The 24,814-nt window shown below is 44.6% G+C and overlaps 1 protein-coding gene and 1 non-coding gene across 2 annotated transcripts; one reads left to right on the plus strand and one right to left on the minus strand.

The window, feature by feature from the left end:
- Positions 1–6,208: 6,208 nt before the first annotated feature.
- LOC145119681 (uncharacterized) lies at positions 6,209–6,793 on the minus strand. The gene has a single exon (XM_079055385.1). The coding sequence runs from the start codon at positions 6,791–6,793 to the stop codon at positions 6,209–6,211; it is 585 nt and encodes a 194-aa protein (XP_078911511.1).
- A 10,788-nt stretch (positions 6,794–17,581) lies between these two features.
- Positions 17,582–17,688, plus strand: LOC145122871 (small nucleolar RNA R71). Its single transcript, XR_013714772.1, has one exon. It is a non-coding gene; the product is annotated as a small nucleolar RNA R71 (small nucleolar RNA).
- Positions 17,689–24,814: the final 7,126 nt, after the last annotated feature.

The raw sequence follows: 24,814 nt of genomic DNA on the forward strand, positions 1-24,814 counted from the left end.
TGTAGCAAGCACCTGATCGACAGACCCCATCATGTCCCTTGCCGCACTTCCCACAAGTGCGGCCCTTCTGGCCTCCAGATCTCGTATCAGCGGACTTTGCCCGCTTGGCTGCCGGCTGAGACTGTGCCGGCCGCCGATCCATCCTCTGAGACTCGGCCTCCTCCCTGGCCTGAGTCTCCAACTCAATCTCCCTCTTCCGGGCATTTGCCTGGAGCTCAGCAAATGTCTGGTAAGTCGAGTTCGACACGAACTCCCGAATATCCCTCCTCAAAACGCCCAAATACCGGCTCATGCGTGCCTGCTCAGTAGACACCTGCTCAGGACAGAACATCGCCCTCTCATGAAACTTCCTGGTAACCACAGTAACCGAATCAGTACCCTGCTTGAGGGTCAAGAACTCCTGAACCAACCGTTCCCTCTCCACTGGGGGAACATACTCGTCTCTGAACATGGTGGTGAACCTCTCCCAGGTCACCACTGAAATCTCTGCAAGAGTGAAGCTCGCCGTCACGAACTTCCACCAATCCTTCGCTCCCAAGCGAAGCTGGTTCAACGCGAACCGTACCCTCAGATGCTCCGGACATGAACACGTATAGAAGCATCCCTCGATATCAGAAATCCATCTCATCGCAGCGATCGGATCCTGCGTCCCGTCAAACTCCGGTGGCTTCGTGTTGCTGAACTCTCGAAGCAACAACGAGTCACCTCCCTGAGGTCTGGCAGCAGCTACAGCTGCAGTAGCTGCAGCAGCCGCAGCCTCAGTCACCGCTGCGTACCGCTCATCAAAAGTCTCAATCAATGTGGTCTTGATAGACCCAAACATCTCCGGAATCTCGGCTCGAATCGCCGCTGCCACCTCATCGTGGATCATCTGACGAAGCTCCTCGTCACTCACGCCACTCGGCTCAGGTCTGTGACGTGTCCCAACCATGATGTCTCTGAAATACAACATAAAAATATCAGACTCGCTCGATCATACTTGCACTCGATAACTCAGCCCTACTTATTCCTTAGTACCCAAAGGATTCTTACTTAGAGTGTGTACTGCTCCGGTGTCTTCAGTAGTACGGGCCCTATACTACCGTCCACACCGCATCAGTATTCACCCTAAGTCCTCCTCCTTGGATCCCAGATCACAAGTACTCTATATCTCACTGGCATAGGCTACCCTTGGTAGACCCCTCTTCAGCTCCTTACTGCTACCTACTCGCTCTCAAGCATCACATAGCAGCAAAATCCTTCCTAGGCTAAGGCATCACAAAATCAGGCCACTCTAGTCCTAATATGAATACCTAGCCAACTCTATCATGCATAACATATCATAACATATCTCATAACACATAATGTAAGGGTATTTTGGGAAATCACCGTTCAGGCGCTGGCTGATCGTACACACTGCTTCCTTCTGCCTTTCTCAAAATCTTTTACTCTCTAAAAAAATTGTTTATTTTATGAAAAACTTTCTCAATTCCTCAGTTTGAGTTCAGATTCATCCGAAGATGCACCCGAATCCCTCAAACCAAGGCTCTGATACCAACTTGTAACGACGTAAATTTCCAAAACAAATTTTCATTTTTAAATCATACTTTCAATCACACGATAATCACAAAACATAATGTATCCACTGTGTCATAATAAAACATGTCCCAGAATCTCAATAACATAAACTCTATAAGTGTGTACGGATCATGCCGACGCCTTCCCGCGATCATCACTAGTACCCGAAACACATAATATAACAACTGTAAGCATAAATGCTTAGTGAGTTCCCCAAGATACCACATACAACACATACGCCTTTCCAGGCCATAACTCTGTAGGATCTTCCGATCCATGTGTCTCAGGGGACTTCCGTCCCGAATCCCGGTAGACCTTCCGGTCCTACCCGTATCGACCTTCCGGTCCGTAACCACTTGACCTTCCGGTCCATATCATCTTGACCTTCCGGTCCTTATCGTACATAACATACATAACACATACATATCACATAACAACATACAGCTCATACATCTCATAGCATATAAGACCTTCCGGTCACACATAGGTACCCTTCCGGGTACAGTATAGTGAGAAGACTCACCTCAATGAAGTCGGATAAACTTTCGTGCTCAACGTCCCAACTTAGCCTCCACCTATTATTCAAATAACATCCCCGATCAATATTCTCTCGTGATCTCATCTCTACAGATTGGGTAGAAGGTCATTCTACCCTTCCCTGAACTCTCTTGAATCAGTCTTGACCAGAACCCTAAGGTCAACGAAAGTCAACGGTCAAACTTTGACCCGACTCGTCGAGTGCACAAGGGCGACTCGGCGAGTCCATGCGGGTCCTCTAAATCCTTTCAGCCTCTCTTGGCTCGTCGAGTCATCCTTCCACTCGACGGGTTACACCTGTCACGAATCACGGGGCAACCCCGACTCGACTCGTCGAGTCCACTTATGGACTCGGCGAGTTGCTCCCATAACAACTCTCAAATGACCTTCTGAGGTCAGATCTGCTTCTCTAAACTATAGATCTTGCCTTCAAGTGCTCAAAGGTCACGTAAAGGTGCAACCTTTACGTGCATGCAACCCACATCAAGTCATAAATGGAGAAATAACTCTAAAAATGGCAACCTAGTCTCCAATCCTCCATGAACAAGCATAAAGCAGAATGGGAAAGGTTCTATGGACCTCTATGGGTCCAGATCTAAGGTCTAACCCAGCAAGGGACCATAACCTCAACCTTTCAAGCCTAAAAAGGTTTATAGAAAACCCTAAATCAAAGATCTTAACCCAAAACAGAAGGGAAGTTCGATTTGATACCTCAATAGTGTAGATCTGAACTTGAAAACCCTGGATCCACAGCTCCCTTGACCTCCTCTTGTTGGAAACTACTTCTCTTTTGCTAAAACACACAAGAAATGGTGAATTAGCCTTCCTCTTGCACCACAAACGTTCTCTTTCTCTCTCTAGGGTTTCTCAAGGGTGAAATGGCCGCAATGGAGGCTATAAAGGCCTTTAAATAGGGCACATGCCCCGAGAATTAGGGTTTCACTTAACAGCGCGGACTCGCCGAGTCCACGCATCGACTCGTCGAGTCCTTCATTAAATCAGACTAGAAATGCGCGATCCCACTCGGCGAGTCTGAGCGCCTACTCGCCAAGTCCCTCTCTAAAATTCAATATAAATACTTAAAATAAGATACCTGGGAATCCGAATGTTACAGATACAGAAGAAACTTAGTAGCTACTTTACTATAAAATCCCTATAAATAAAGGGTGAACTCTTCATATTTTCTTCACACCATAAGCCTTTCTTTATCTCTCTAACTTCTCTCTAGCCTCCCTAAACCCCTCCCAAGTCTAGGGAACCTCCCTAGCACGAGAAGGAAGCCACGGAGCGCCCGACGGCTCTGAGAAGAAAAGCTTTCGGCTCGGAAACGCTGCTCCAGCGAAGCCCGGTTTTTAATAAAAACTCATTGTAAGTGAGCTACGCCTATATACTATATTTAATATAGCTTTTATTTAAATATAGTAATGTTATTAGGATCTTATAATAATTATTTGGGCTATTATTATGGGTTATATAAGTGTCGTTATAATATCTTTTTAACCACTCGCGGTACGGGGAATCTGGTTTGGAGGGCCGCTTGGGTTGCTGGATTCAGAAGTGCTATATGCCAAAATGATCCTGCCCTTCGGTGTTCCATGTCTGGCCCCTGTCTGTACATAGTGGGTGAAGATTATTGTTTAACGCTTATATAATAGTAATAATAGCTAGACTATTAATTACTCTCGGTGAATATTAGACTAAACTCTAGTGGTAATGATACTAGGTTTTGTCAAGGGAAAATTGTTTTAAGAGTAACGAAGTGCTGTCCGAGTATCGAGTCACCACCTTACCAGGTGAGTGCATAGTTACTTTCATCTTACACATAGATATGAAGTATTTTATATAAATTACGTGCTACATGTGCATATTATCTGTATACTTGCTATCTATGTTGGATGAACGATTTTATACATGTTTTAAATGATCTAAACTGTATACATATTTTATATCTACAAAATGTGTTGGGTAAAACATGGGTAGATTAGAGGTGAGATAAATGATGAGCGATGAAAGATGAGATAAATGATGAGCGATGAAAGATGAGATGAATGATGAGCAATAATATATGAGTGATAAAACATGGTGCGAAGCGATGACCTAAGCGATGAGCCAAAGTGATGAGCCAAAACGATGAGCCAAACGATGACCCAAGCGATGGCCCCGTCATCTAGCAGCGTATGGATCACAACCACAGACTATTCTAGAATGTCTAGTGGAACACTAGCAGGCTCGCAACCTGTAGGTGTTGTGAACGATGTGTTCACCCGGTGTACTCTAAAAACCCATTGACAGGTATTACGAGTGGACTCTCGAAAACGATATTGTCAATAAACGAGATAAATCCTGGCGACTATGCAGACTTAGTGCCGATTCATTAGGATACTCCTTAGGAATGAATGAACGATGAATAGCTGAATCTTAGGGTAGATCCTTAAGAGTAAAGAAGATAATGGGGATGGGTAATTGAATTGATTGTTTGATGTTTAACATAATAATTATATTATTGTGGGTTGAAAACCATATGTACTCATCAGGTTTCCCAACCTGACCCACTCAAGCTTATTTGTATCACAGGTGTCGATATGAAGCTACTTTACACTGAGGGATTTAAAAGAGATGTAGATCACTAGTGTAAATGAATGTAAGTTTTGTTTATGCTTATGTTTCTGTATTGACGATGACATCCCAAATGTTTTAAAATGGATAAAAATACATTTCTTCGGAAATGCTTTGATATCGTATTTATCAGGTTTTTCTGGGAACAAATTCTGCAACATTTTTATTAAAATAGGTACTCTGATTTTTATAAAGCATAAACAAAATCGGTCTTTTCTGGCCGTGAAAATGGGGATGTCACAGGGGGTGGGTGTGGGGTTGTGTGTGTGTGTTCGTGGGGGTGGGTGTGGGTGTGTGTGTATAGGGGGTGGGTGTGGGTGTGTGTGTATAGGGGGTGGGGATGTGGGGTTGTGTGTATGTGTGCATGTGTTTATGGGGGTGGGTGTGGATGTGTGTGTGTATGTGTGGGGGTGGGGTCGGGGAGGGTGTGGGTGTGGGTGTGGGTTTGTGTGGGTTGTGTGTAGGGGGTAGGGGTGGGGGTGGGTGTGGGTGTGGGTTTGTGTGGGTTGTGTGTGTGTGTGTGTGTGTGTGTGTTTGTGGGGGTGTGGGTTTGTGTGGGTTATATGTGTTTGTGGGTGTGGGGGTGGATGTGGGTGTGTGTGTGTGTGTGTGTGTATAGGGGGTAGGGATGTGGGGTTGTGTGTGTATGTGTGTGTTTATGGGGGTGGGTGTGGGTGTGTGTGTGTATGTGTGGGGGTGGGGGAGGGTGTGGGTGTGGGTTTGTGTGGGTTGTGTGTGTAGGGGGTAGGGGTGGGGGTATGTGGGTTGTGTGTGTGAGTGTGTGTTTGTGGGGGTGGGTGTGAGGGTATTTGTGGGTGTGTGTGTGTGTGTATGTGTATGTGTTTCGTGGGGGTGTGGGTGTGGGTAGGTGTGTGTGTGTGTGTGTGTGTGAGGGTGGGCTTGGGAGTGGGTAGGTAGGGGTGTGGTGGGTTGGGGGTAGGTAGAGGGTGGGTGGGATGGGAGTGGGTGTGTGTTTATATTTTAGAAAAATTTTGGATTAGAAAAATATGGAAAACAATGATTATTGGTTTTCCAAAAATTTCCAACTTCTTTGTAATTTTAGAAAACGGAAAATTTTCATTTTCCGTGAAAAATTTAGAAAAATAGACGAACTAAACGCGTTTTCAAAATTTTCATTTTTCTTGAAATTTTTTTCCGGAAAACGGCTCATTTTTCCGCAAGTAAACGCACCCCTAATGTTCGGACAAGTTTTCGATGCAATACCAACAAACCTTGAATATCGAAAAGTTTTGTCGGAAATCCGTTGGTAGTTTCCAACATAATACCGACGAATAACAAAAAAAAATTAATTACATTTTAGTCGGAAATTGGTCCGAAAGAGAAAAAAATTTCATATAAATTTGGTAGAAATTTTTTCATTTCCCTCCACATATTTATTTCCCTTAATATGTTTTTGCATTTCCCTCCTCCAAAATTACTTTAATATTTGATTTTTTAATAAATTTGTTTTTTTTTATATATTTATAACAACTCAATTTTATGTAAGTAAAGGAATTTGCAATGTCATAAATTTCAAGTAATTAATGTTATTTATATATAAAGATTCGTCCCCCAACCTAAGGGTGAGTTTGGAATCTCGCATATCTACTATAGCACTCGCGGTGTTGAGGAAAGTTCTTCCAAGTATGATTGGGACTTGAGGATCTGCTTCCATGTCTAGTACTATAAAGTCCGCTGGAAACACGAACTTATCAACTTTTACCAATAGGTCCTCGCATATTCCCATTGGAAATGTCACCGTTTTATTAGCTAAGTGTATTGCCATTCGAATTGGCCTTGGCTCCGGAAGGTTTAATTTCTTAAAGAACGAATATGGCACGAGATTTACACTTGCCCCCGAATCCGCTAATGCATGTATAGTTGCCAAATTTCCGAATTGACAAGGCAATGTCAAACTACCCGGGTCACTTCTCTTCTTAGGCACTTTGTTCAACATGACGGCTGAACAATTTTCATTGAGAACTACCTCCTTTACTTCTTCCATCTTCTTCCTATCTGTGAGGAGTTCCTTTAAGAATTTGGCATACTTGGGTATTTGTGCAACCGTCTCTATGAAGGGCATATTAATTTGAAGGGCTTTGATGTGTTCCAGGAACTTTTGATAATCTACATCATGCTTCTCTTGTCTAGCTCGGCCTGGAAAAGGTAATGGAGGTTGATAAGGTTTGACAGGAGGCTCCTTTTCAATTCAGGTGGTGGACTCGTCGAGTCCGTGTCTTCGACTCGGCGAGTCGTGTCGAGTTTCAGTGATTTCTGCTTTTCTGCCTCTTCTTCCATTGGTTTTGGATCTTCTTTCTGAATGGGGATCAGAGGAGTAATAATCTTCCCACTCCTAGTCGTCACGATATTTATATGTGCACCTCTCGGATTCTTTTCGGTATAGGAAGTCCACCCGGTTGTCTCTCGTTTATTTGTAGTGCAAGTTGGCCTAGTTGTTTTTCAATGTTCAGAATAGATGTTTGCTGATTCCTAAGCATGGCTTGTTGATCTATCATCATGGTTTGATGCTCTCTTAACATATTTCGTTGTTCTTTTATTGCAACATCGGTATCATTGTGTCTCTTTTCGGATGCAGCTGCAAATCTCGTGGGCATGTCTTCAAAATCTGATTTCTTTTCTTGCACCGGTTCCTCCATCTGTCACACCCCAAAACCAGAACGGCGGAAACGTTCAGGGGTGGAGGACGTCATGTTTAGTATCACAAGATATGCATTATAGTAAGCAAGAAATGAACAACCATTTCATTTAGAAAGAAAGTGTTTACAATGTGTGTGTTCACAAAACATAGAATTCATAAGCAAATAACAAAACAAGACTTGAAGCTATAATGCTCCATCTTCTGAATTCCCAGCACGAGTACCTGTCTAATAGGCTCCTGAGAATACAAGTTATTTGAAAGAGTTGATCAGCAATTAAGCTGGTGAGTTCATAAGATTTTAGTGATGTGAGTAAGTTGTAAAATATAGTAAGTTGTAAGTTCTGTTTAGAAAAGTTCGCCTGTTCCTCTAGAAAATCCTATATTTCCTACTTTAATGAAAGATAAGTAAAAATGACTCTACAACCCTTTCTATGAGTATTAAATGGATACAAGTTATATAAAACTCAGAGTAAACAAACAATCGACTGTGCGCATCTGCCCCAATCCCACAACCAAACAAGGAACAGGAATTAAGGCGGATAACACACATCCCATTGGTTGTTAGATCATTGTTGTATATAACCCTAGTGTATTCACTTGTTACTCATGGAGTTAGTTGTAATGGCTCTGATATATTTTATGAAAAGATTCTTTAAGAAAACCCTTATTTCTTATAATAAAATGGTGACCACAATGATTACTTTTATAATAGCTTAGTTTATACTGGATATATATGATCTAATATCGGATAGAAAGTTAATTGGGTGAATCTGCCCTAAGCCCACAACCAAACAAGGAACAGGAAGTAAGGCGGAAAACACACATCCAACTACCTATTGGGTATTAATTATATATAACCATAATGTATAAACTAAAGTATTATAGAGTTAATCACCTAAAGTCCTTTAAGTTTTAATGGTTTAATAAAATTGATTAAACCCTTTACTGGTTAAGTTTCTAGTTTTGTATACCAAAAGTTCTGATTTGGAAAGTATGTTTTGTACTAGAAAACTGTGCATTGACTCTGTGTCTTATGACTTGACCCATACCTGGTACCCTTATGATGACTTAATGTATACTGAGCATATATATATCTAGAATCGAATAGAAAATAGATTGGGTGAATTCGTTCCAAGCCCACAACCAAACAAGGAACAGGAAATGAAGCAGAGAGCACACATCCTATTACCTGTCGGATCCTATTGGTATATATATATCCTTTGATGTATACATTAAGGAATCATAAGGTTAGGATTATGGTCCTTTCTATTAAACGTAGCCTTCTACCAAGGCATCTACTGCTATGTGCTAGACTCGACTGTTTTGTTTGTCGTTTGTAAAAATGTAAGTTTTCCCTAGTTTATAACTATCTTAACTCGAAAATAGTTTTCATTTGTCTTTCAAGTGGTACTGTCACTTTATGAAAGTAATGGGAAATGTAAGTACACAGTTGTCGTTTATAATGACATGCGGATGTACTGATGACCTAAAACATGTTTGTTTTATTATGGTCATAATGTGAAGGCTAGTACCCCTACTAAACGCTCTCCCTGTCTAGAGATTAAGGGAACCAAACGCGACCTCTGCAAATTCTTGCAAGCCGTGTAACTCACATTCAAGTTATATGATCATGTATACCCAATATAACTATCACCTTTTGTTTAAAACAATGAGTTAGTGATTCATTGGTATAATTAGATCCTATATGTTCTCATGCTATAGCAACCTAGTTTGTTTGTTCTGTATGGTATTGTTTGTTTCTCATCATAGTATTATCTCTGTATGTTATTGTTTGTTTCTCATAATAGTATCTCTCTCTCTCTGTATGTTATTGTTTGTTTCTCATCATAGTATCTACTCTTGTATCTAGCATGAACTGAACCCCTAAACTATACCCCTTATAGTTTACTAGTAATTTACTTGTATTGTTGTTGAAAAGACTCATTTTTCTACTAAGTTATGCTTGTACTTTAAAAACGGAGTTTTGTATAACTATAAAGTAACATAACTTTAAAAGATGTTTTTGAAATGTTTTGACAACTTATAAATGACATAAGTAACATTTTGAAAGATGTTTATAACAAACAGTTACACAATTATCATTGTGCTCAACTTGTATTCCCCCCCCCCCCTTAAAACATTTAAAACAGTTAAAAGATTCATTACGGGGTAGCAACTCACCTGATGTGGGTGATTCAAACGGGTATGCGTGTAAGGATGAGAAGTTCCACGAATGAAGTCCCGAGACACAATAAGGCCTAAATGACATATATTGGCATGAATATAGTGTTTATAAGCAACTATATGAAAGGAAACACCTTCCAGGACTAGGAAACACTTGGACCAAGTGTTGGAATCACATGTGATTCATCAAAGGGAAGTGGAATGGCACTAACTTGAGTTTACTACCATGGGTTTACGGCCCAAGGGAGTTTACGGCCGTAAACTCGTGGTCAAACATGCCTAAATGTTGGTTTGAAAGCTAGGGAAGCTTTAGGGACTTTTGCTCTACACAAGTATGAGAAAGACCACCTTTATTGAGGCTTTTGATGAGTTTACGGCCAAGCAAGGAGCTTACGGTCGTAAACTCATGGACATTATGAAGTGAGTGTGGTTTAAGGTCCTACAATCATCAAGGAAGGGTTCTGGGTCACTAGCTTTTCATCTAGGAGGGTTTATGGCCCATACATGCCATAACATTGAGTTTACGGCCAAGGGAGATCTTGGGCCGTAAACTCAAGATATTCTTGGGAAATGTATGTTTCAAGGGTGTGTGTAACATCCCGAAATTTCAGAAGTTCAATGAAGGGCCAAAAGTGTAAATAAAAGAAGGGATTCGACGAGTAGGTCTGCTTACTCGCCGAGTCAGAGCGGGATTCTGTCACGGTTTAAGTGGCCAACTCGCCGAGTCGGCGGCTTGGACTCGACGAGTTGGTGTTGTAGAGAGAAAACCCTAATCCCGGGGGTTGTGCCCTATATAAAGAACATTATAACCCACCCTTAGCCTCTTTACTACCCTTTTGAGATCCAGAAACCCTAAAATCGAGTGAGCCTCCATTATTAGAGAGAATAGAGCTTTGGAGGAGGAAATATTGGAAAGAGGCTTGAAGAAAAAGAGGCTTGCTGCAAAGGAGTGGTGTAGATACGGGATCTACTTCAGTTGGAGCTTATATTGGAGGTAATAATCTGTTGCTTGGGCTCTTTTGCATCTAGATCTTTTATCATTTGAGATTTGGGGCATTTTTGGTATGATTGAGAGCTATTTCGAGTTAGAGGCTTAGATATGAGGTTGCTACCTCAGATCTAGGCTTGTGATGGTCCAAAATGACATAAAGCTCATTTCTAAGAGATATTGGTGAAGCCCCCTAGTCCTTAACCCTAGCCCTAGAGTGTTTTGGACCTATATCTCCTTGGTTTCACGTAAAGTTTGCCACTTTATGTGAGGGTTAGACTGTAGAAGAGTGGATCTATGGATTGGAGCCCCTGCATGGTTCGAAAATCCACTGTATGGATTGAGAACTGGAGAGACTCGGCGAGTCACATGGGTGTACTCGACGAGTTGTATGAGCATGTGCATGGACTCGGCGAGTTGGAAGAACAACTCGGCGAGTCTGTTGAAGATTGCCTTGGAATCAGTGAGTCTGGTTGCAGAACCCCAATCTCTTCTGGTTAAACCTCGAAGCAGTGAGTCGGGAGGTGACTCGGTGAGTTGAGCAGGATGGTACTCGGAGATCGTTGGACTCGACGAGTCTTGGGGTGACTCGTCGAGTTGAGTCGTGTTCTAAGAGTTTTCAGAGTATAAGGACTCGACGAGTCAACGGGTTGACTCGGCGAGTAGAGTCAGTCATGAAGTTTGACTTTGGCCTGGACTTTGACTTTGACCTTCATGGGTGTTATGGTAATTGGTTATTTATGTCAATGGTCCATTGATGGCTATAGGTGTTGGAGTTTGGGGCAGTGCTTCGGGTTTGTGCTTTCGTGGTTCGGTTCTTCGTTTCAGGTGAGTTATCCTCACTGTACTCAAGGGTCTAAGGCACCAAGGCCGGTCCTTTGAATTGTTGTTTATAGCTTGTTATGCTTATGTGATGATATGCTTGCTAGTATCCTGGTAGATAGGATAATGATATGATGTTATGCTCTGTTAGCTTAGTATCCTGGAGGATAAGGTAGTTAAGTGATGGCAAGTTTTGTTGGATCAGCACCCTGGTAGTTGGGTAGTGGTTATATTCATAGACCTGTAGTTGGTCTTGCCTTATGTACGCTGGTAGGAGGTTGCCTGCGGGATATGTATGTTGAGCAGTAGCAGAAAGCATTCCATCCCGGTAGGATGATAGGGCCCTAGTATGTTGGTTCTGTAGAGTGTTATGTGGTTGCATGTTATGTGTGCATGTTTGCTAGTGTAGGGGCATTCCAACCTGATGGTTGTGGGCCAGGAGTATTCCATCCAGGTGGGATGATTGGACTCGTAGTAGGTTGGCATTCCAACCCGATGGTTGAGGGGCCTAGGGTATTCCATCCTGAGGGATGATTGGACCCATAGTAGTAGTTATTGTATGTATAGGAAGTGGGGCATTCCAACCCGATGGTTGTGGGCCAGGAGTATTCCATCCCGGTAGGATGATTAGACTCATAGTATGTTGGCATTCCAACCCGATGGTTGAGGGGCCTGGCGTATTCCATCTTGCGAGATGATTGGACCCATAGTAGTTATTGTTGCACGTATAGGTGTATGGGCATTCCAACCCGATGGTTGTGGGCCGAGAGTATTCCATCCCGGTAGGATGATTGGGCTCGTAGTATGTAGGCATTCCAACCCGATGGTTGAGGGCCAGGGGTATTCCAACCAGAAGGTTGATTGGACCCATAGTATGTTGTTCTTTGTTACATGCGTATGTTTACGTGTGTATGGGTACTTTGGGGGAACTCACTAAGCTTTCGGGCTTACAGTTGCAGTTTATTGTTTCATGCACTTCAGGAGATCGTGGCAAGGCGAAGGCGTGATCGTACCGCTCCTCATATTTTATGATTTATGTGATATGGTTCTGGGGGATACTCTGATGTCTAAACTATTTTGAAAACAAGATGTATGAACTTAATGGTTTTTGAATGAAATAAAACGCTTTAAATTGGTTGGAATTTTTGGGTGTTACAAGTTGGTATCAGAGCCTTGGTTTGAGTGAATTGGAGGAACATTCGTGTGAATCCAGTCTCAAATCAAGGAGGGATTTTCAAAATGGTTTTCAAAAGGTTTTCGAAATAAGTAAAGGAGGATGCAGAGGATACGATCAGCCAGAGCCAGTAAGTTACCCCAAAGTACCATACAAGTTATTTGTTTATGTGATATGTTAGAACAACATGCTAGTACTAGGCTAGGGAATTTCAGGAATTGCATGATAGAATTGCCTGATTATGTGATGCCTACTAGCCTAGGGTTTTCCTTATATGAGATATTCAGCTTTCCTCTAGGAGTGAGGATTGAGTGCTTGTTATGAATGTTTGTGCTTAGGGCGTTGTGGTGATACTTGAGACAAATATGGGTAGGTGTGGAAGGTAGTATGGGCCCGTACTACTGAAAGCACGGGACCCATACGCGTGTCAAGGAAGTCACAACCCCTAGGTTGTTGGTTAGAGGTTAGTTCTCGAAGGTTATGCAAGGTATCTGAGGATCTTGTTGGTGTATTGCAGTATGGCGGATGCGAGACGATTCGAGTCAGGATCCGGTTCGGGTTCGGGATCAGGAGAGGGTGGTCAGGATGGATCAGCACCACCCGAGGTTATTGGTCAGATGAGGACGGACGAGTTGGATGCTAGGATTCAGGAGATCCTGCATGAGGAGGTTGCTGCTATGTTCCGGGACGAGTTACCGGAACTGTTTGGGTCGATCAAGACCATCATGGTTGAGTATTTTGATGAGCGCTATGCAGCCCTTGCAGAGACAGCGGCCGCGGCAGCCGCAGCGGCTGTGGCAGCGGCAGGGGGAGGAGCCAGTCGGGGTTTTCAGTATCGGGATTTCGATAATACGAAGCCCCCTACCTTTGATGGAGTTCAGGATCCTATCATTGCTATGAGATGGTTGTCAGACGTGGAGGGTTGTTTCTTCACGTGTTCATGCCCTGCGGATCAGAGGGTGAGGTGTGCTCTGAACCTTTTGAGGCTCGGGGCGAAGGATTGGTGGAGGTTGACTACGGGATCTTATTATGATGCGCAGCGAGCTGCGGTTACTTGGGATCAGTTCCGGGAGATGTTCAGTACTCGTTATTTTCCGCAGGTTGAGAGAGAGAGGTTGGCTCACGAGTTCCTGGAGCTGAAGCAGGATTCAGAGTCGGTGACGGAGATCACGAGGATGTTTACTGAGAGGGCGATGTTTTGCCCGGAGTTTGATTCGGAGCAGGCTCAGATGTCCCAATATCTGAGTATGCTCAAGAGGGATATCTGGCAGTTTGTATCCACGCAGAGGTGTAGTACCTTGTTGGAGTTGCAGGAGGCCGCTAGGTGGCGCGAGTTAGAGATTGAGCTCCAGTGGAGAGAGCAGAGGCAGGCCCCGGTGCAGTCGCAGCCTGCACCGAAGCGGATGAGGCCCGCTGATTATCGACAGGGAGGTCAGAGGAGTCGCACTTGCGGGAAGTGCGACAAGGTGCACGAGGGAAGTTGTCGTTCTTCTTCGGGGTGCCACAAGTGTGGCAAGGAGGGCCACATAGCCAGAGATTGCAGGTAGTCGACTCCAGCTGCAGGAGTCCGACTTTGTTATCATTGTGATCAGGTGGGCCATATGAAGGCCCAGTGTCCTCTGCTGGCTGCCAGGTCAGTGCAGGCCCCAGCGCCAGCCACTTTGAGACTTACTGACGGGAGTCAGGGTCGAGCAGAGCCTCCGAAGGCTCCAGGGCGTGCTTATCAGCTTGTGACCGAGGAGATCAGGTCAGCGCCAGAGGTGTCAGCCGGTATGTTTTTCAGCTTTATCTCGTTTATGTTATGATTCTGTGTTGTTGCTTCTTGCATGAGATATAAAGTGTTGTATGTGTTAGAGAAGAGTTATTATTGAGAGTTTTTAGAGAGATAGTATCCGGTGTGGAATTTGTGAGGAAGGAAGGTCATGATGCGGGGAATTGGAAACTTTCAGCATGAACTTAGGTTCCTTGAAGTTCGGTGTATTAGTGAGGTTCGATTGAGCAGCATGTCAGCCTCGCCGCCTGTGTATAATAGCTAGTGCTCTAAGTGGGGGAGAATTGGAAATTCTCGAATGAGTTGCTGGGTGTAGAGTGTTACCTGTCGCGGTTTGAATGTTGATCATTGGAGTGGTGCAATGAGGCGGTTCAGTTGTAGTAAGGGCTTGGCATGTATCATGGATCTTGGAGCAAGTAGGGAGGATGCTGCTATGTGATAGCGGCTGGTGGGGTTGTCCCCGAATGGTGGAAATGCTGAGGAAATGCGGCAGGCTATGTATGGATTGCTGGTTATGCGATCAGTCTCTGGGTATGTATACATGTTATGAGATGGCGGTGTGCGCCGCTAAGGGGTGATGTATAGTGAGGTGTTGTCGTTGTGACAATGATTGGATGATATGTAGACATGATTTCAGTCTCCTTGGAAGAGGAGAAGGATAGTAATTCCAGATTGGAGATTTGGACAGAGGAAAGTGAGATGGCAGGTTGACAGACTCGGGAGTAGTCTGGACCGGTGATGAGGACTGTATAAGGATATTGCAGTCGGAGGGCGAGGACCTATAGACCGTGATAAGGAGGTGTGAGTGGGTTACACTTAGTTGTGTCGAAACGAAGGGTTCGAGGGTGACGCAAGGACAAGGTCCTTGGGTCCCGAGCATGGTTGTAGGTTTGGGTCATGTGTGTGGAGGTATTCCAATCTAGGGTATTCCATCATGAGGATGACCGGACCCTATGATTGATTGGACCTGGTGTGTTTGGTATTCCAACCCGAGGGTTGATTGGGCCAAACATACATGAGGATGCGTGGGTATACCATCCTGGGAATGACTGGACCCGTTATAGGCGTGCCTGGTATTCCAGCCCGAGGCTGATTGGGCCAGGTACGAGTGGTTGCGCGATATGGTTGGTTGATGGGTTATGGGAGTTGAAGGATGCAGTATCCTGTCAGCGCGTAAGGGATAGAATCGGAAAAGGGAACAGGGTTCGTTCCAGGTTGCAAGTTATCAGGGTTATCGCAAATCTTGGGCGAAGGAAGATGGATTAGTGTCTTAGCAGAGCTCAGTGGGTGTTTGTAGAATCTAGCGTTTGCAGGGCGCGGAAGTGTGCCCCTGATATGAAGGGTTAGTATTATCGGGTGATTCGTGATTGATAGGTGGTGCTTTTGAGTTGAAAGGCCAATGGTCGGCTTGGAGTAGTGGCAAGGATGCCACACGAGAATAAGCCATTTTAAGAGAGATGCAGAAGTAGGGTTTGTAAGAACTTGAGTTGATTGAGAAATCGGAGTCTGCAGTGCAAGGGGTTTGTTCTGAAGCGTATGTTGCAGTAGGCTTCGAGGACGAAGCCTAATTTAAGTGGGGGAGAGTTGTAACATCCCGAAATTTCAGAAGTTCAATGAAGGGCCAAAAGTGTAAATAAAAGAAGGGACTCGACGAGTAGGTCTGCTTACTCGCCGAGTCGGAGCGGGATTCTGTTGTGGTTTAAGTGGCCAACTCGTCGAGTCGGCGGCTTGGACTCGACGAGTTGGTGCTGTAGAGAGAAAACCCTAATCCTGGGGGTTATGCCCTATATAAAGAACATTATAACCCACCCTTAGCCTCTTTACTACCCTTTTGAGATCCAGAAACCCTAAAATCGAGTGAGCCTCCATTATTAGAGAGAATAGAGCTTTGGAGGAGGAAATCTTGGAAAGAGGCTTGAAGATCAAGAGGCTTGCTGCAAAGGAGTGGTGTAGATCCGGGATCTACTTCAGTTGGAGCTTATATTGGAGGTAATAAGTTGTTGCTTGGGCTCTTTTGCATCTAGATCTTTTATCATTTGAGATTTGGGGCATTTTTGGTATGATTGAGAGCTATTTCGAGTAAGAGGCTTAGATCTGAGGTTGCTACCTCAGATCTAGGCTTGTGATGGTCCAAAATGTCATAAAGCTCCTGTCTAAGAGATATTGGTGAAGCCCCCTAGTCCTTAACCCTAGCCCTAGAGTCTTTTGGGCCTATATCTCCTTGGTTTCACGTAAAGTTTGCCACTTTATGTGAGGGTTAGACTGTAGAAGAGTAGATCTATGGATTGGAGCCCCTGCATGGTTCGAAAAGCCACTGTATGGATTGAGAACTGGAGAGACTCGGCGAGTCACATGGGTGTACTCGACGAGTTGTATGAACATGTGCATGGACTCGACGAGTTGGAAGAACAACTCGGCGAGTCTGTTGAAGATTGCCTTGGAATCGGTGAGTCTGTTCTTGGACTCGGCGAGTCTGGTTGCAGAACCCCAATCTCTTCTGGTTAAACCTCGAAGCAGTGAGTCGGGAGGTGACTCGGTGAGTTGAGCAGGATGGGACTCGGAGATCGTTGGACTCGACGAGTCTTGGGGTGACTCGGCGAGTTGAGTCGTGTTCTAAGAGTTTTCAGAGTATAAGGACTCGACGAGTCAACGGGTTGACTCGGCGAGTAGAGTCAGTCATGAAGTTTGACCTTTAACCAGGCTAGAACTCATTACTAGTGAGTTTGACACTCATTTGAGTTGATTCATTGGGCTTTAAAAGTAAAAAAATTTCGGGTTGCCACATTTTGATAAAAGCCCCTATCTTTTTGTTTGTACTTTTCCTCCTTTGCCTTTTTGTACTCATCATAAGGGAGCCATTCCTTCTTGGGTTTTCACCAATTGTCATCGTACCTATCACCACTTGAGTAGCACACTTGTACTTTCCGGTTCCCGTTCTCGTCAAGGTCGCAATCTTTAGTAAGGTGAGGCCCTCTACAGTTTTCACAACCCACTCTAATGGCATGGATGGATTGGTCCATCTTAGTCATTCTTCGATCCATGCTTTCCAATTTTGCCATCATTGCTGCCATATCATCAGTAATAGAATTCACCACCCCCCGACTTGGTTCATTCCTTGGGTTATGATATTCTCTGGAGTGTTTAGAGAATTCTTCAATTAGTTGCTTTATCACCGGGGGTGCTTTCTTCGTGAGCGGTCCTTGCGAGTCAAGAAGTTGCCTTGTGGTCACATTCACTCCATCATAGAAAATGGAGACTTCTTGTTTGCTATTAAGATCATGATCTGGTCAATTCCTTAGTAAACCTTTGTATCTCTCTGACGCCTCGTATAAGGACTCTCCAGCTTGTTGCTCAAATTTTGTTATGGCTTTCTTCAACTTGGCTATCTTTGAAGGAGGGCAAAATTGATCAATGAATTTTTCCTTCATCTTGGCCCAAGTGGTAATGGATCTTGGAGGGAGTGATTTGAGCCAGTATTTCGCAGCTCCCTTAAACGTGACTGGTAGCATACGAAGCAGACGGCGTCGCGAGCCACATTGGGGACATTGAAGTAGTCGGCTATGTCACTGACCTCATCTAAGTGCTTGTATGCGTCCTCGTGATCTTTCCCGTAGAATGGAATCTCCTTAAGTTGTGCTAGTATGTGGCCTTTGAGTTCAAAGGTGGCAGTTTTGGGAATCGCGGGTTGTACAAGCCCCGGGCCGGTGTCGTCACGCATCCTTTTCTTACATTCTCCCATGGGAACTTCATCGATGTTAGCCATGGTGTTAGCTAGTTCGCCCTCTATGTCGCTTCCTCCTTCGGATTCGCTTTCTTCTTTTTCGGATTCGTACACGATATCGTCCTTGTTCGGGTCTTCGTTCGCCTCTGAAAAGTTGTTGGATTCACCCGCTTTCTTGTCCTTTTTCTTACTAAAAACATATTTTAGATTCTTCAATGGCGAATTCTTTGATGTTGCGGTTTCTCCTACGGTTTTGCCTTTGTTTTTCTTCAAGGTTGCTTCCGGGTCTTCAAGTGGTGGAATCAAAGGTGTGCCTCCTCCTCTGGTCATATACGAATTGCAAACAAAACAGAAAACACGCGTAAAAAGAACAAAAATTGAATTAAAAACGAAACTGGTAATCAGCTATGGACTCGCCGAGTAGCTTCGAATGCACTCGGCGAGTTCAAGGCTAAAACAGAAAAAGTTTAATCAAAAATCCTAAAACATAAAAATTTCAAATTTATCCTAATAACTAATTTACTACTACAGTAACTTTGTGCAAGAAGGATCTTACACAAAGGATCGATAACACTAGTAATCAAATTAAATTTTAGAACCGTTCCCCGGCAACGGCGCCAAAAACTTGATGTGTGTAAAGCCAACTAGTTTTAATCCTACTTTTCTAATGTAAATTTGACACGCAATAGGCAGTGTACCTGTCAATTGGTGGTATAACTTTTAGTAAGCAGGGTATCGAACTCAGGGAACGGTAAATTTTAAATTAACTACTAATACTATCTAAAAACAAATAATAAAAGAAGGGGTTTTCTCTAGTTTTGCAAGACTAGAAAACTTAAATATCTAACTAAAACTCAAACAAAACAAATAACAGCTAGAGAGTAAAAATCAACTAAATTCAATGGTAAAGGAGACTTCTGTTTAGGTTTGACTCATTTGATCCTATGGTTGATTTTATGAAAAGTGCAATGGATTAATTCTTCTTTGGCTACCGATTAAGGTGATTAGGTTCACATTTGCTATTACTAGTCCTTAGAAAACAAATTAATCTAAGCAGTTGCCAGTTGTCTAAATTAATGAATTTCCTAGTTTATTTATTCAGGTTAAGTAAGACTTGTAGTGGTTAACTAAATTGGTCCTTCAATTAACCTCTTGCTGATGGTTCGTCACACAAGCTCACACGTTGATTTTCCTATTCTCTATTAACCCTAGTTTCACGTTCACTATTCCTAGGCATATAACAATGTTTTCACATAAATCATATGAGATTAGCAATTAAGAGATGGTCATGCAACTTAATTACAGGTTAATTAACAGAAAATAGTTATAATTAACACATAAGGGTCTTTAACAAGCTTAGCAAAACAAATCACCAAATAAGAATAATCCAAATCATAAAATCAACACATAATCACAAACTTTGTCTTTCCTAAACAGAAAAAATAGTCTTAGCTCATGATTACAGAAAAATCAAAGTCACAAACGAAATCTACTAATAAAAACATGGCTTAGACAAGACATTGGGTAAGAGTAAACTTGATTTTTGCCTTAATCCTCCTTAAGATTGAATGTAGACTTGATTCCTTGACTTCCTACGCTCCAACAGTCCTTCAATCAAAAAGTATCCTCCAAGGGTTTTCTTAGAAAAATCGGGTGTCGATCTGAAAGCCCCTTTTTATAGATTAGAAGCGACTCGTCCTGTCCAGGGGCTGACTCGTCGAGTCTCTCATTAAATCCCCGTGTACGGCAAGGCAATGACTCTTCTGCTTCGAGAATGTTCGTGGGAACTTGTCGAGTCAAGGTTCAACTCGCCGAGTCCTTCTTGGTTTTTTGGCTCTTTTCTTCTTTCTTTGATTCCCAAGCTCCTGATAGCTTCTCCTGCTTCCTTTTGCTTCCGAGCACTTCTTTTGAACTGAAAATATAATTTAAACGTAATTAAGCATTTTTTGTTCCATAATTGCAATAAATTAGCCAAAAAGTATTAATATTCCATTTCCAGCTCATTTAAGGTAAAAAGCTCCTATCTTGAGCTTCCATGTAAATAATCATATCTAGGGCTTGGATCTTGGTATATTTAGGGCTTTCTAAGCCATTTTCGGGTTGTGAAGTGTGATATGAAGTTATGACTTCAGATCTGGGGCCATTAGGGGTCTTTATGGCATAAAGATGCCAACTTTGTTGCCATAAGCACCCCATGCATCTTGTAGGCCATCTTTTATGGCTTCTTGAGCCAAGATCCCATGCATGTGCACCAAGTTCGTGACTTTACGTATAAAAGGGACCCTATGAGATCAGATCTATGTTTTGGATGCATTAATTCCCACTGAAATCGACTGTATAGTAATGGACAAGGAGGGACTTGGCGAGTCACTTGGGTGAATCGGCGAGTCGAGACGCTTTTCCCCAAGAAACGTCTTCTGGAAATGGTTTTGGTTGAGTGGAAGGAACGCTCAGCCTGCTAAGGGTGTGCCTTGGACCTGGAAATCATGGGACTCGATGAGTGCTAGAACAGACTCGGCGAGTCCAAGGCAATTCCCAATCTTTGAAGATGGACTCGACGAGTTGTTCATACAACTCGGTGAGTCATGGACTGGAAACATTCTTATGAGGGAGATGAACTCGACGAGTTCAAGGATGAACTCAGCGAGTCGGATGAAGATGGTCCCGATGGTTTGAATGAAGTAGAACCCGTCGAGTTCTTGCTAGACTCGACGAGTAGAGTCGGGGTTGGATCGGGTTAGTGAAGTATGGACTCGACGAGTTGGTAGACCAACTCGGCGAGTCAAGTCAACTGGGTGTTGACTTTGTCCAATATTGACTTTGACTGGACTTGAGTTGACCCTGGTTAGGGTTGTATGTTCTGTTTGATGACTTAAGGGTTGTCGTGTAGGGATTGAGGAGTCGAGGAGAGCCGACCTTCACGCCGAGGACAGTTCCGACACTACACGACATCGAGGCGAGTTACCTTCCAGTAGAAGTGGGTCTAAGGCACCAAGGCCGGCCCACTAGTAGTTGTTTAGCTGAGATGATTGTCATTGTGATAATTGTCTGGTATGCTATTGCTTGATATGTGAGTATGCTAGTTTGCTTGATATGTGACTATGCTAGTTTGATATGTTATGTGAGATAGTATCAGTAGGAGGGGACTAGTCCCCGAATCGGTCGTTAGGACCAACGGGTAGGTCGGACACCCCAGATACGTCTGACAGCATGATTGAGATATGATATTATGTGTTAGCAGTAGGGGGTGAAATAGTCCCCGTATTCGGTTGAAAGACCGGAGGGTAGGTCGGCACCCCAGAACAGCCTGACATGGGTAGGTCAACACCCTAGAATGGCTTAACATGGGTAGGTCAGCACCCCAGAATGGCTTGACATGGGCAGGTCAGCACCCCAGAATGGCTTGACATGGGTAGGACGGGCGCCCCAGAATTGCCTGACAGTATGTATGCTATGTGATTGTATGGTATGTGGCATGATGGGGGAACTCACTAAGCAGTTTTAGTTTTGGTTTCAGGTACCTCTTCGTCTAAGGGGAAGGAGCCGGCGGTGTAGCAACGCATCACACACACACATGGTTTCCGCATTGAGTTTTCTGGGAATGTACTCTGATTTATTTTACTTTTGACGATATGATTTTCAGACACATTGTTAAGTTTCTTTTTACAAATGACATGGCATGGGAAATGTTTTGGTAAACTATGTTGTGAATTACTTAATTAAAAATGAAATTTTTGGGCTTGAAATTTGGGATGTTACAAGTTGGTATCAGAGCCCTAGTTTGAGGGATTCGGACACACCCTCGGGGGTGTTCGGAGTCAAACTGAGGGATTAAAGGATTTTTACAAGGAAAATGGTTTTCAAAAAAAAATCTGAGTCAAAGAGTTTTGAGAAAGAACAAGGTGTGTGATGCGTGCGACCGGCCGAGCTCAAGTAAGTTTTCCCCAAGATACCCATACTTGTTATGTTATGTCATGTGATATATGATCCTGAGAACTGCATGCTAGACTAGGGCTAAGGATCTAGGATGATGCCTTGTATGCCTGATATATGATTCTTAAAACTGCATGCTAGACTAGGGCTAAGGATCTAGGAGGATGCCTTGAATGCCTGTTGTATGAGTTGTATGCTAGGACTGTCTAGTCAGCAGTAGGATAGTCTGGTTAGGTTATGCTTGATGTGGTTACTCAATGCACGAATGTTGATTGCTTTATGCTATAGGGGTCCTGGCTAACTTTAACTAACTAGTAAGCGGATATGTAACAGTATCCGCAAGCTAGTTAGGGAAGGGCGGTAAGGACTCCTAGTGCAGCTGATGGCGGAGAGTAGGTCGAAGAGTGGCCTAGGAAAGCCTAGGATGAGATTAGTTGGAAAGGGATATTGGTTAAGGGACTTGGCGAAGTTGAGGCAATCCTTGAGGAAAGTACGGATAGATGTGGAAGGTAGTATGGGCCCGTACTACTGGAAGCAGAGGATCCGTACTCGAGTCAGGGAGGGCCGAGATGGAACCAGGAAACTTGGAGAGTGTGTGAGACCTCTCGGGAGTATGTATGATCCTGACGATTGCGTGTTTATTTTCAGTATGGTGGTTACACAACATGGAGCAGGAGGTTCTGGATCAGGATCAGGATCGGGCTCGGGTGCAGGATCCGAGCAGGTTGACGACAGGCTACGCGAGTTCATCGCGTCTGAGATCACGAGAGGTATCCTTGAGTCGACCCTGGTTATTTTCTGGTCGATCAAGGAGGGGATTATCGAGCTGATGGAGGATCGCCTCCGATCATTCAGGAGTGATTTGGCGTCTGGCCAAGCGGGTATGCGCACACTGTCCTTCAAGGACTTCAGAGGGAGTGGTGCGCCGGACTTTCACGGGGTGAAGGACCCCATTGCTGCCAGGAGATGGATCGCAGACATTGAGTCTACGCAGTTGACGAGCTTCTGCCCGGAAGGGTCGGAGGTCCGCTTTGCTGCGGGATGTTTGAGGGATAGAGCCAGGGACTGGTGGGAGTCATTCGGTGACTCGCTGGCAGCCCCAGCCGTGGAGGCTATATCGTGGTCAGATTTCGTGACCAGATTCAGGGCTGAGTTTGCGCCGGCTGTGGAGCTTCAGCAGTTGGCCAGGGAGTTTTTGGACATGAGGCAGACGACTGAGTCAGTAGCGGAGATCACCGCCAAGTTCAGGGAGAGGGCTCTGTTGGTACCCCAGTATGCGGGGGATGAGGAGATGTGGAAGACCCGCTACCATGATATGTTGAGGGCTGATATTCGGGAGCATGTCAGCTATTCAGCCTGCCCGACCCTGGAGTCTATGATTGCCAGGGCGTGGGAAAGGGAGCTCGATTTGGAGCACGTCGGGAAGAGGAAAGCAGAGACTGAGCAGGTGATAGTGGTTTCGGGGAAGAAACCCAAGGGATCCGACGTTAGGTCGAAGGGCCAGCCAGGCCAGAGCCGCTGCAGGAAATGCGGCAGGCCGCATGAGGGAGCTTGTAGAGCGGGATCGACTGGCTGCTACAACTGCGGCAAGACTGGGCACTTTGGCAGAGATTGTACTGCCCCCGCTCCCGCAGTGCAGATGTCAGACCTGATTTGCTTCCATTGCAATCAGAGGGGCAATAAGAAGGCCAACTGCCCTAGATTGACAGCAGCGACAGCAGCAGCGCCAGCGGCGGCGCCGACTCCAGTGACAGTGCGGGTTACGGATGGCCAGAAGGCCAAGGTAGAGGCTCCAGTGGTGCGGAGCCGAGCATTTCAGTTGACAGCCGAGGAGGCACGTGCTGCACCCGATGTGGTGACGGGTACGATTCCTTTCTTATGCTTTTGTTTTATGTCGCTGTGATTTTGATATGTTATGTATGTGCTCTGTTTAGGATCGTTCCATGTGAACGGTATCCCAGTTCAGGTATTGTTTGATTCGGGTGCTACCCGATCGTTTGTCTCTCTTGCGCTTAGCAAGAAGTTTCCTGAGTCTTCGGGCATGTTGGATTGCCCTTTAGAGGTCGAGATTGCGGACGACCCGTTAGTGCGAGCATTAGAGGTCTACCGAGATTGTGTTTTGAGGCTGTTCGAGGAACGTTACCTGGTAGACTTGGTTCCCATATCTTTGCGGGGGAACAAGGTTATTATTGGTATGCATTGGCTAAGCCCCAATGGGGCAGTGATTGACTGTGCGAAGCAGTTGGTGCGGATCAGGACCCCAAGTGGGGGAGAGCTGGTGATTCAGGCCGAGAGGCCACAGCGAGGACCAGCTTTATGTTCAGCAGCGAGAGCTAGGCGCTACATTCAACAGGGTTGCGCGGGATTTGTCGCCTATGTTATGATTACCCGGGAGGCGGGTAAGGCGACAGTGGGCGACGTGCCAGTGGTACGAGAGTTCGCGGATGTATTCCCCGAGGAGTTGCCTGGAATACCTCCGGAGCGGCAGGTAGAGTTCAGGATCGACCTAGTCCCTAGTGCGGCTCCGATAGCCAAGGCACCGTATCGGTTGGCTCCTCCTGAGATGCAGGAGTTGTCTACACATCTGCAGGAGCTGTTAGACAAGGGATTCATTAGACCGAGCAATTCACCCTGGGGAGCCCCGATTCTGTTCGTGAAAAAGAAGGACGGGTCGCATCAGATGTGTATAGACTATAGGGAGTTGAATAAGGTAACGGTGAAGAATCGTTACCCACTCCCGAGGATCGATGACCTCTTTGACCAGCTACAGGGAGCATCTTGGTTCTCCAAGATTGATTTGCTTTCAGGGTATCATCAGATGAGGGTCAGAGAGGAGGATGTGCAGAAGACTG

This window comes from Lactuca virosa, chromosome 6, assembly GCF_052849685.1.
Source record: "Lactuca virosa cultivar CGN04683 chromosome 6, Lactuca_virosa_CGN04683_v6, whole genome shotgun sequence".
In the NCBI taxonomy this organism is placed as follows: domain Eukaryota; kingdom Viridiplantae; phylum Streptophyta; class Magnoliopsida; order Asterales; family Asteraceae; genus Lactuca; species Lactuca virosa.

Bases quoted from the DNA above. Each gene is read 5' to 3' on its own strand.
- LOC145119681 (XM_079055385.1), bottom strand. From the start codon at position 6,793: ATGCCCTTCATAGAGACGGTTGCACAAATACCCAAGTATGCCAAATTC.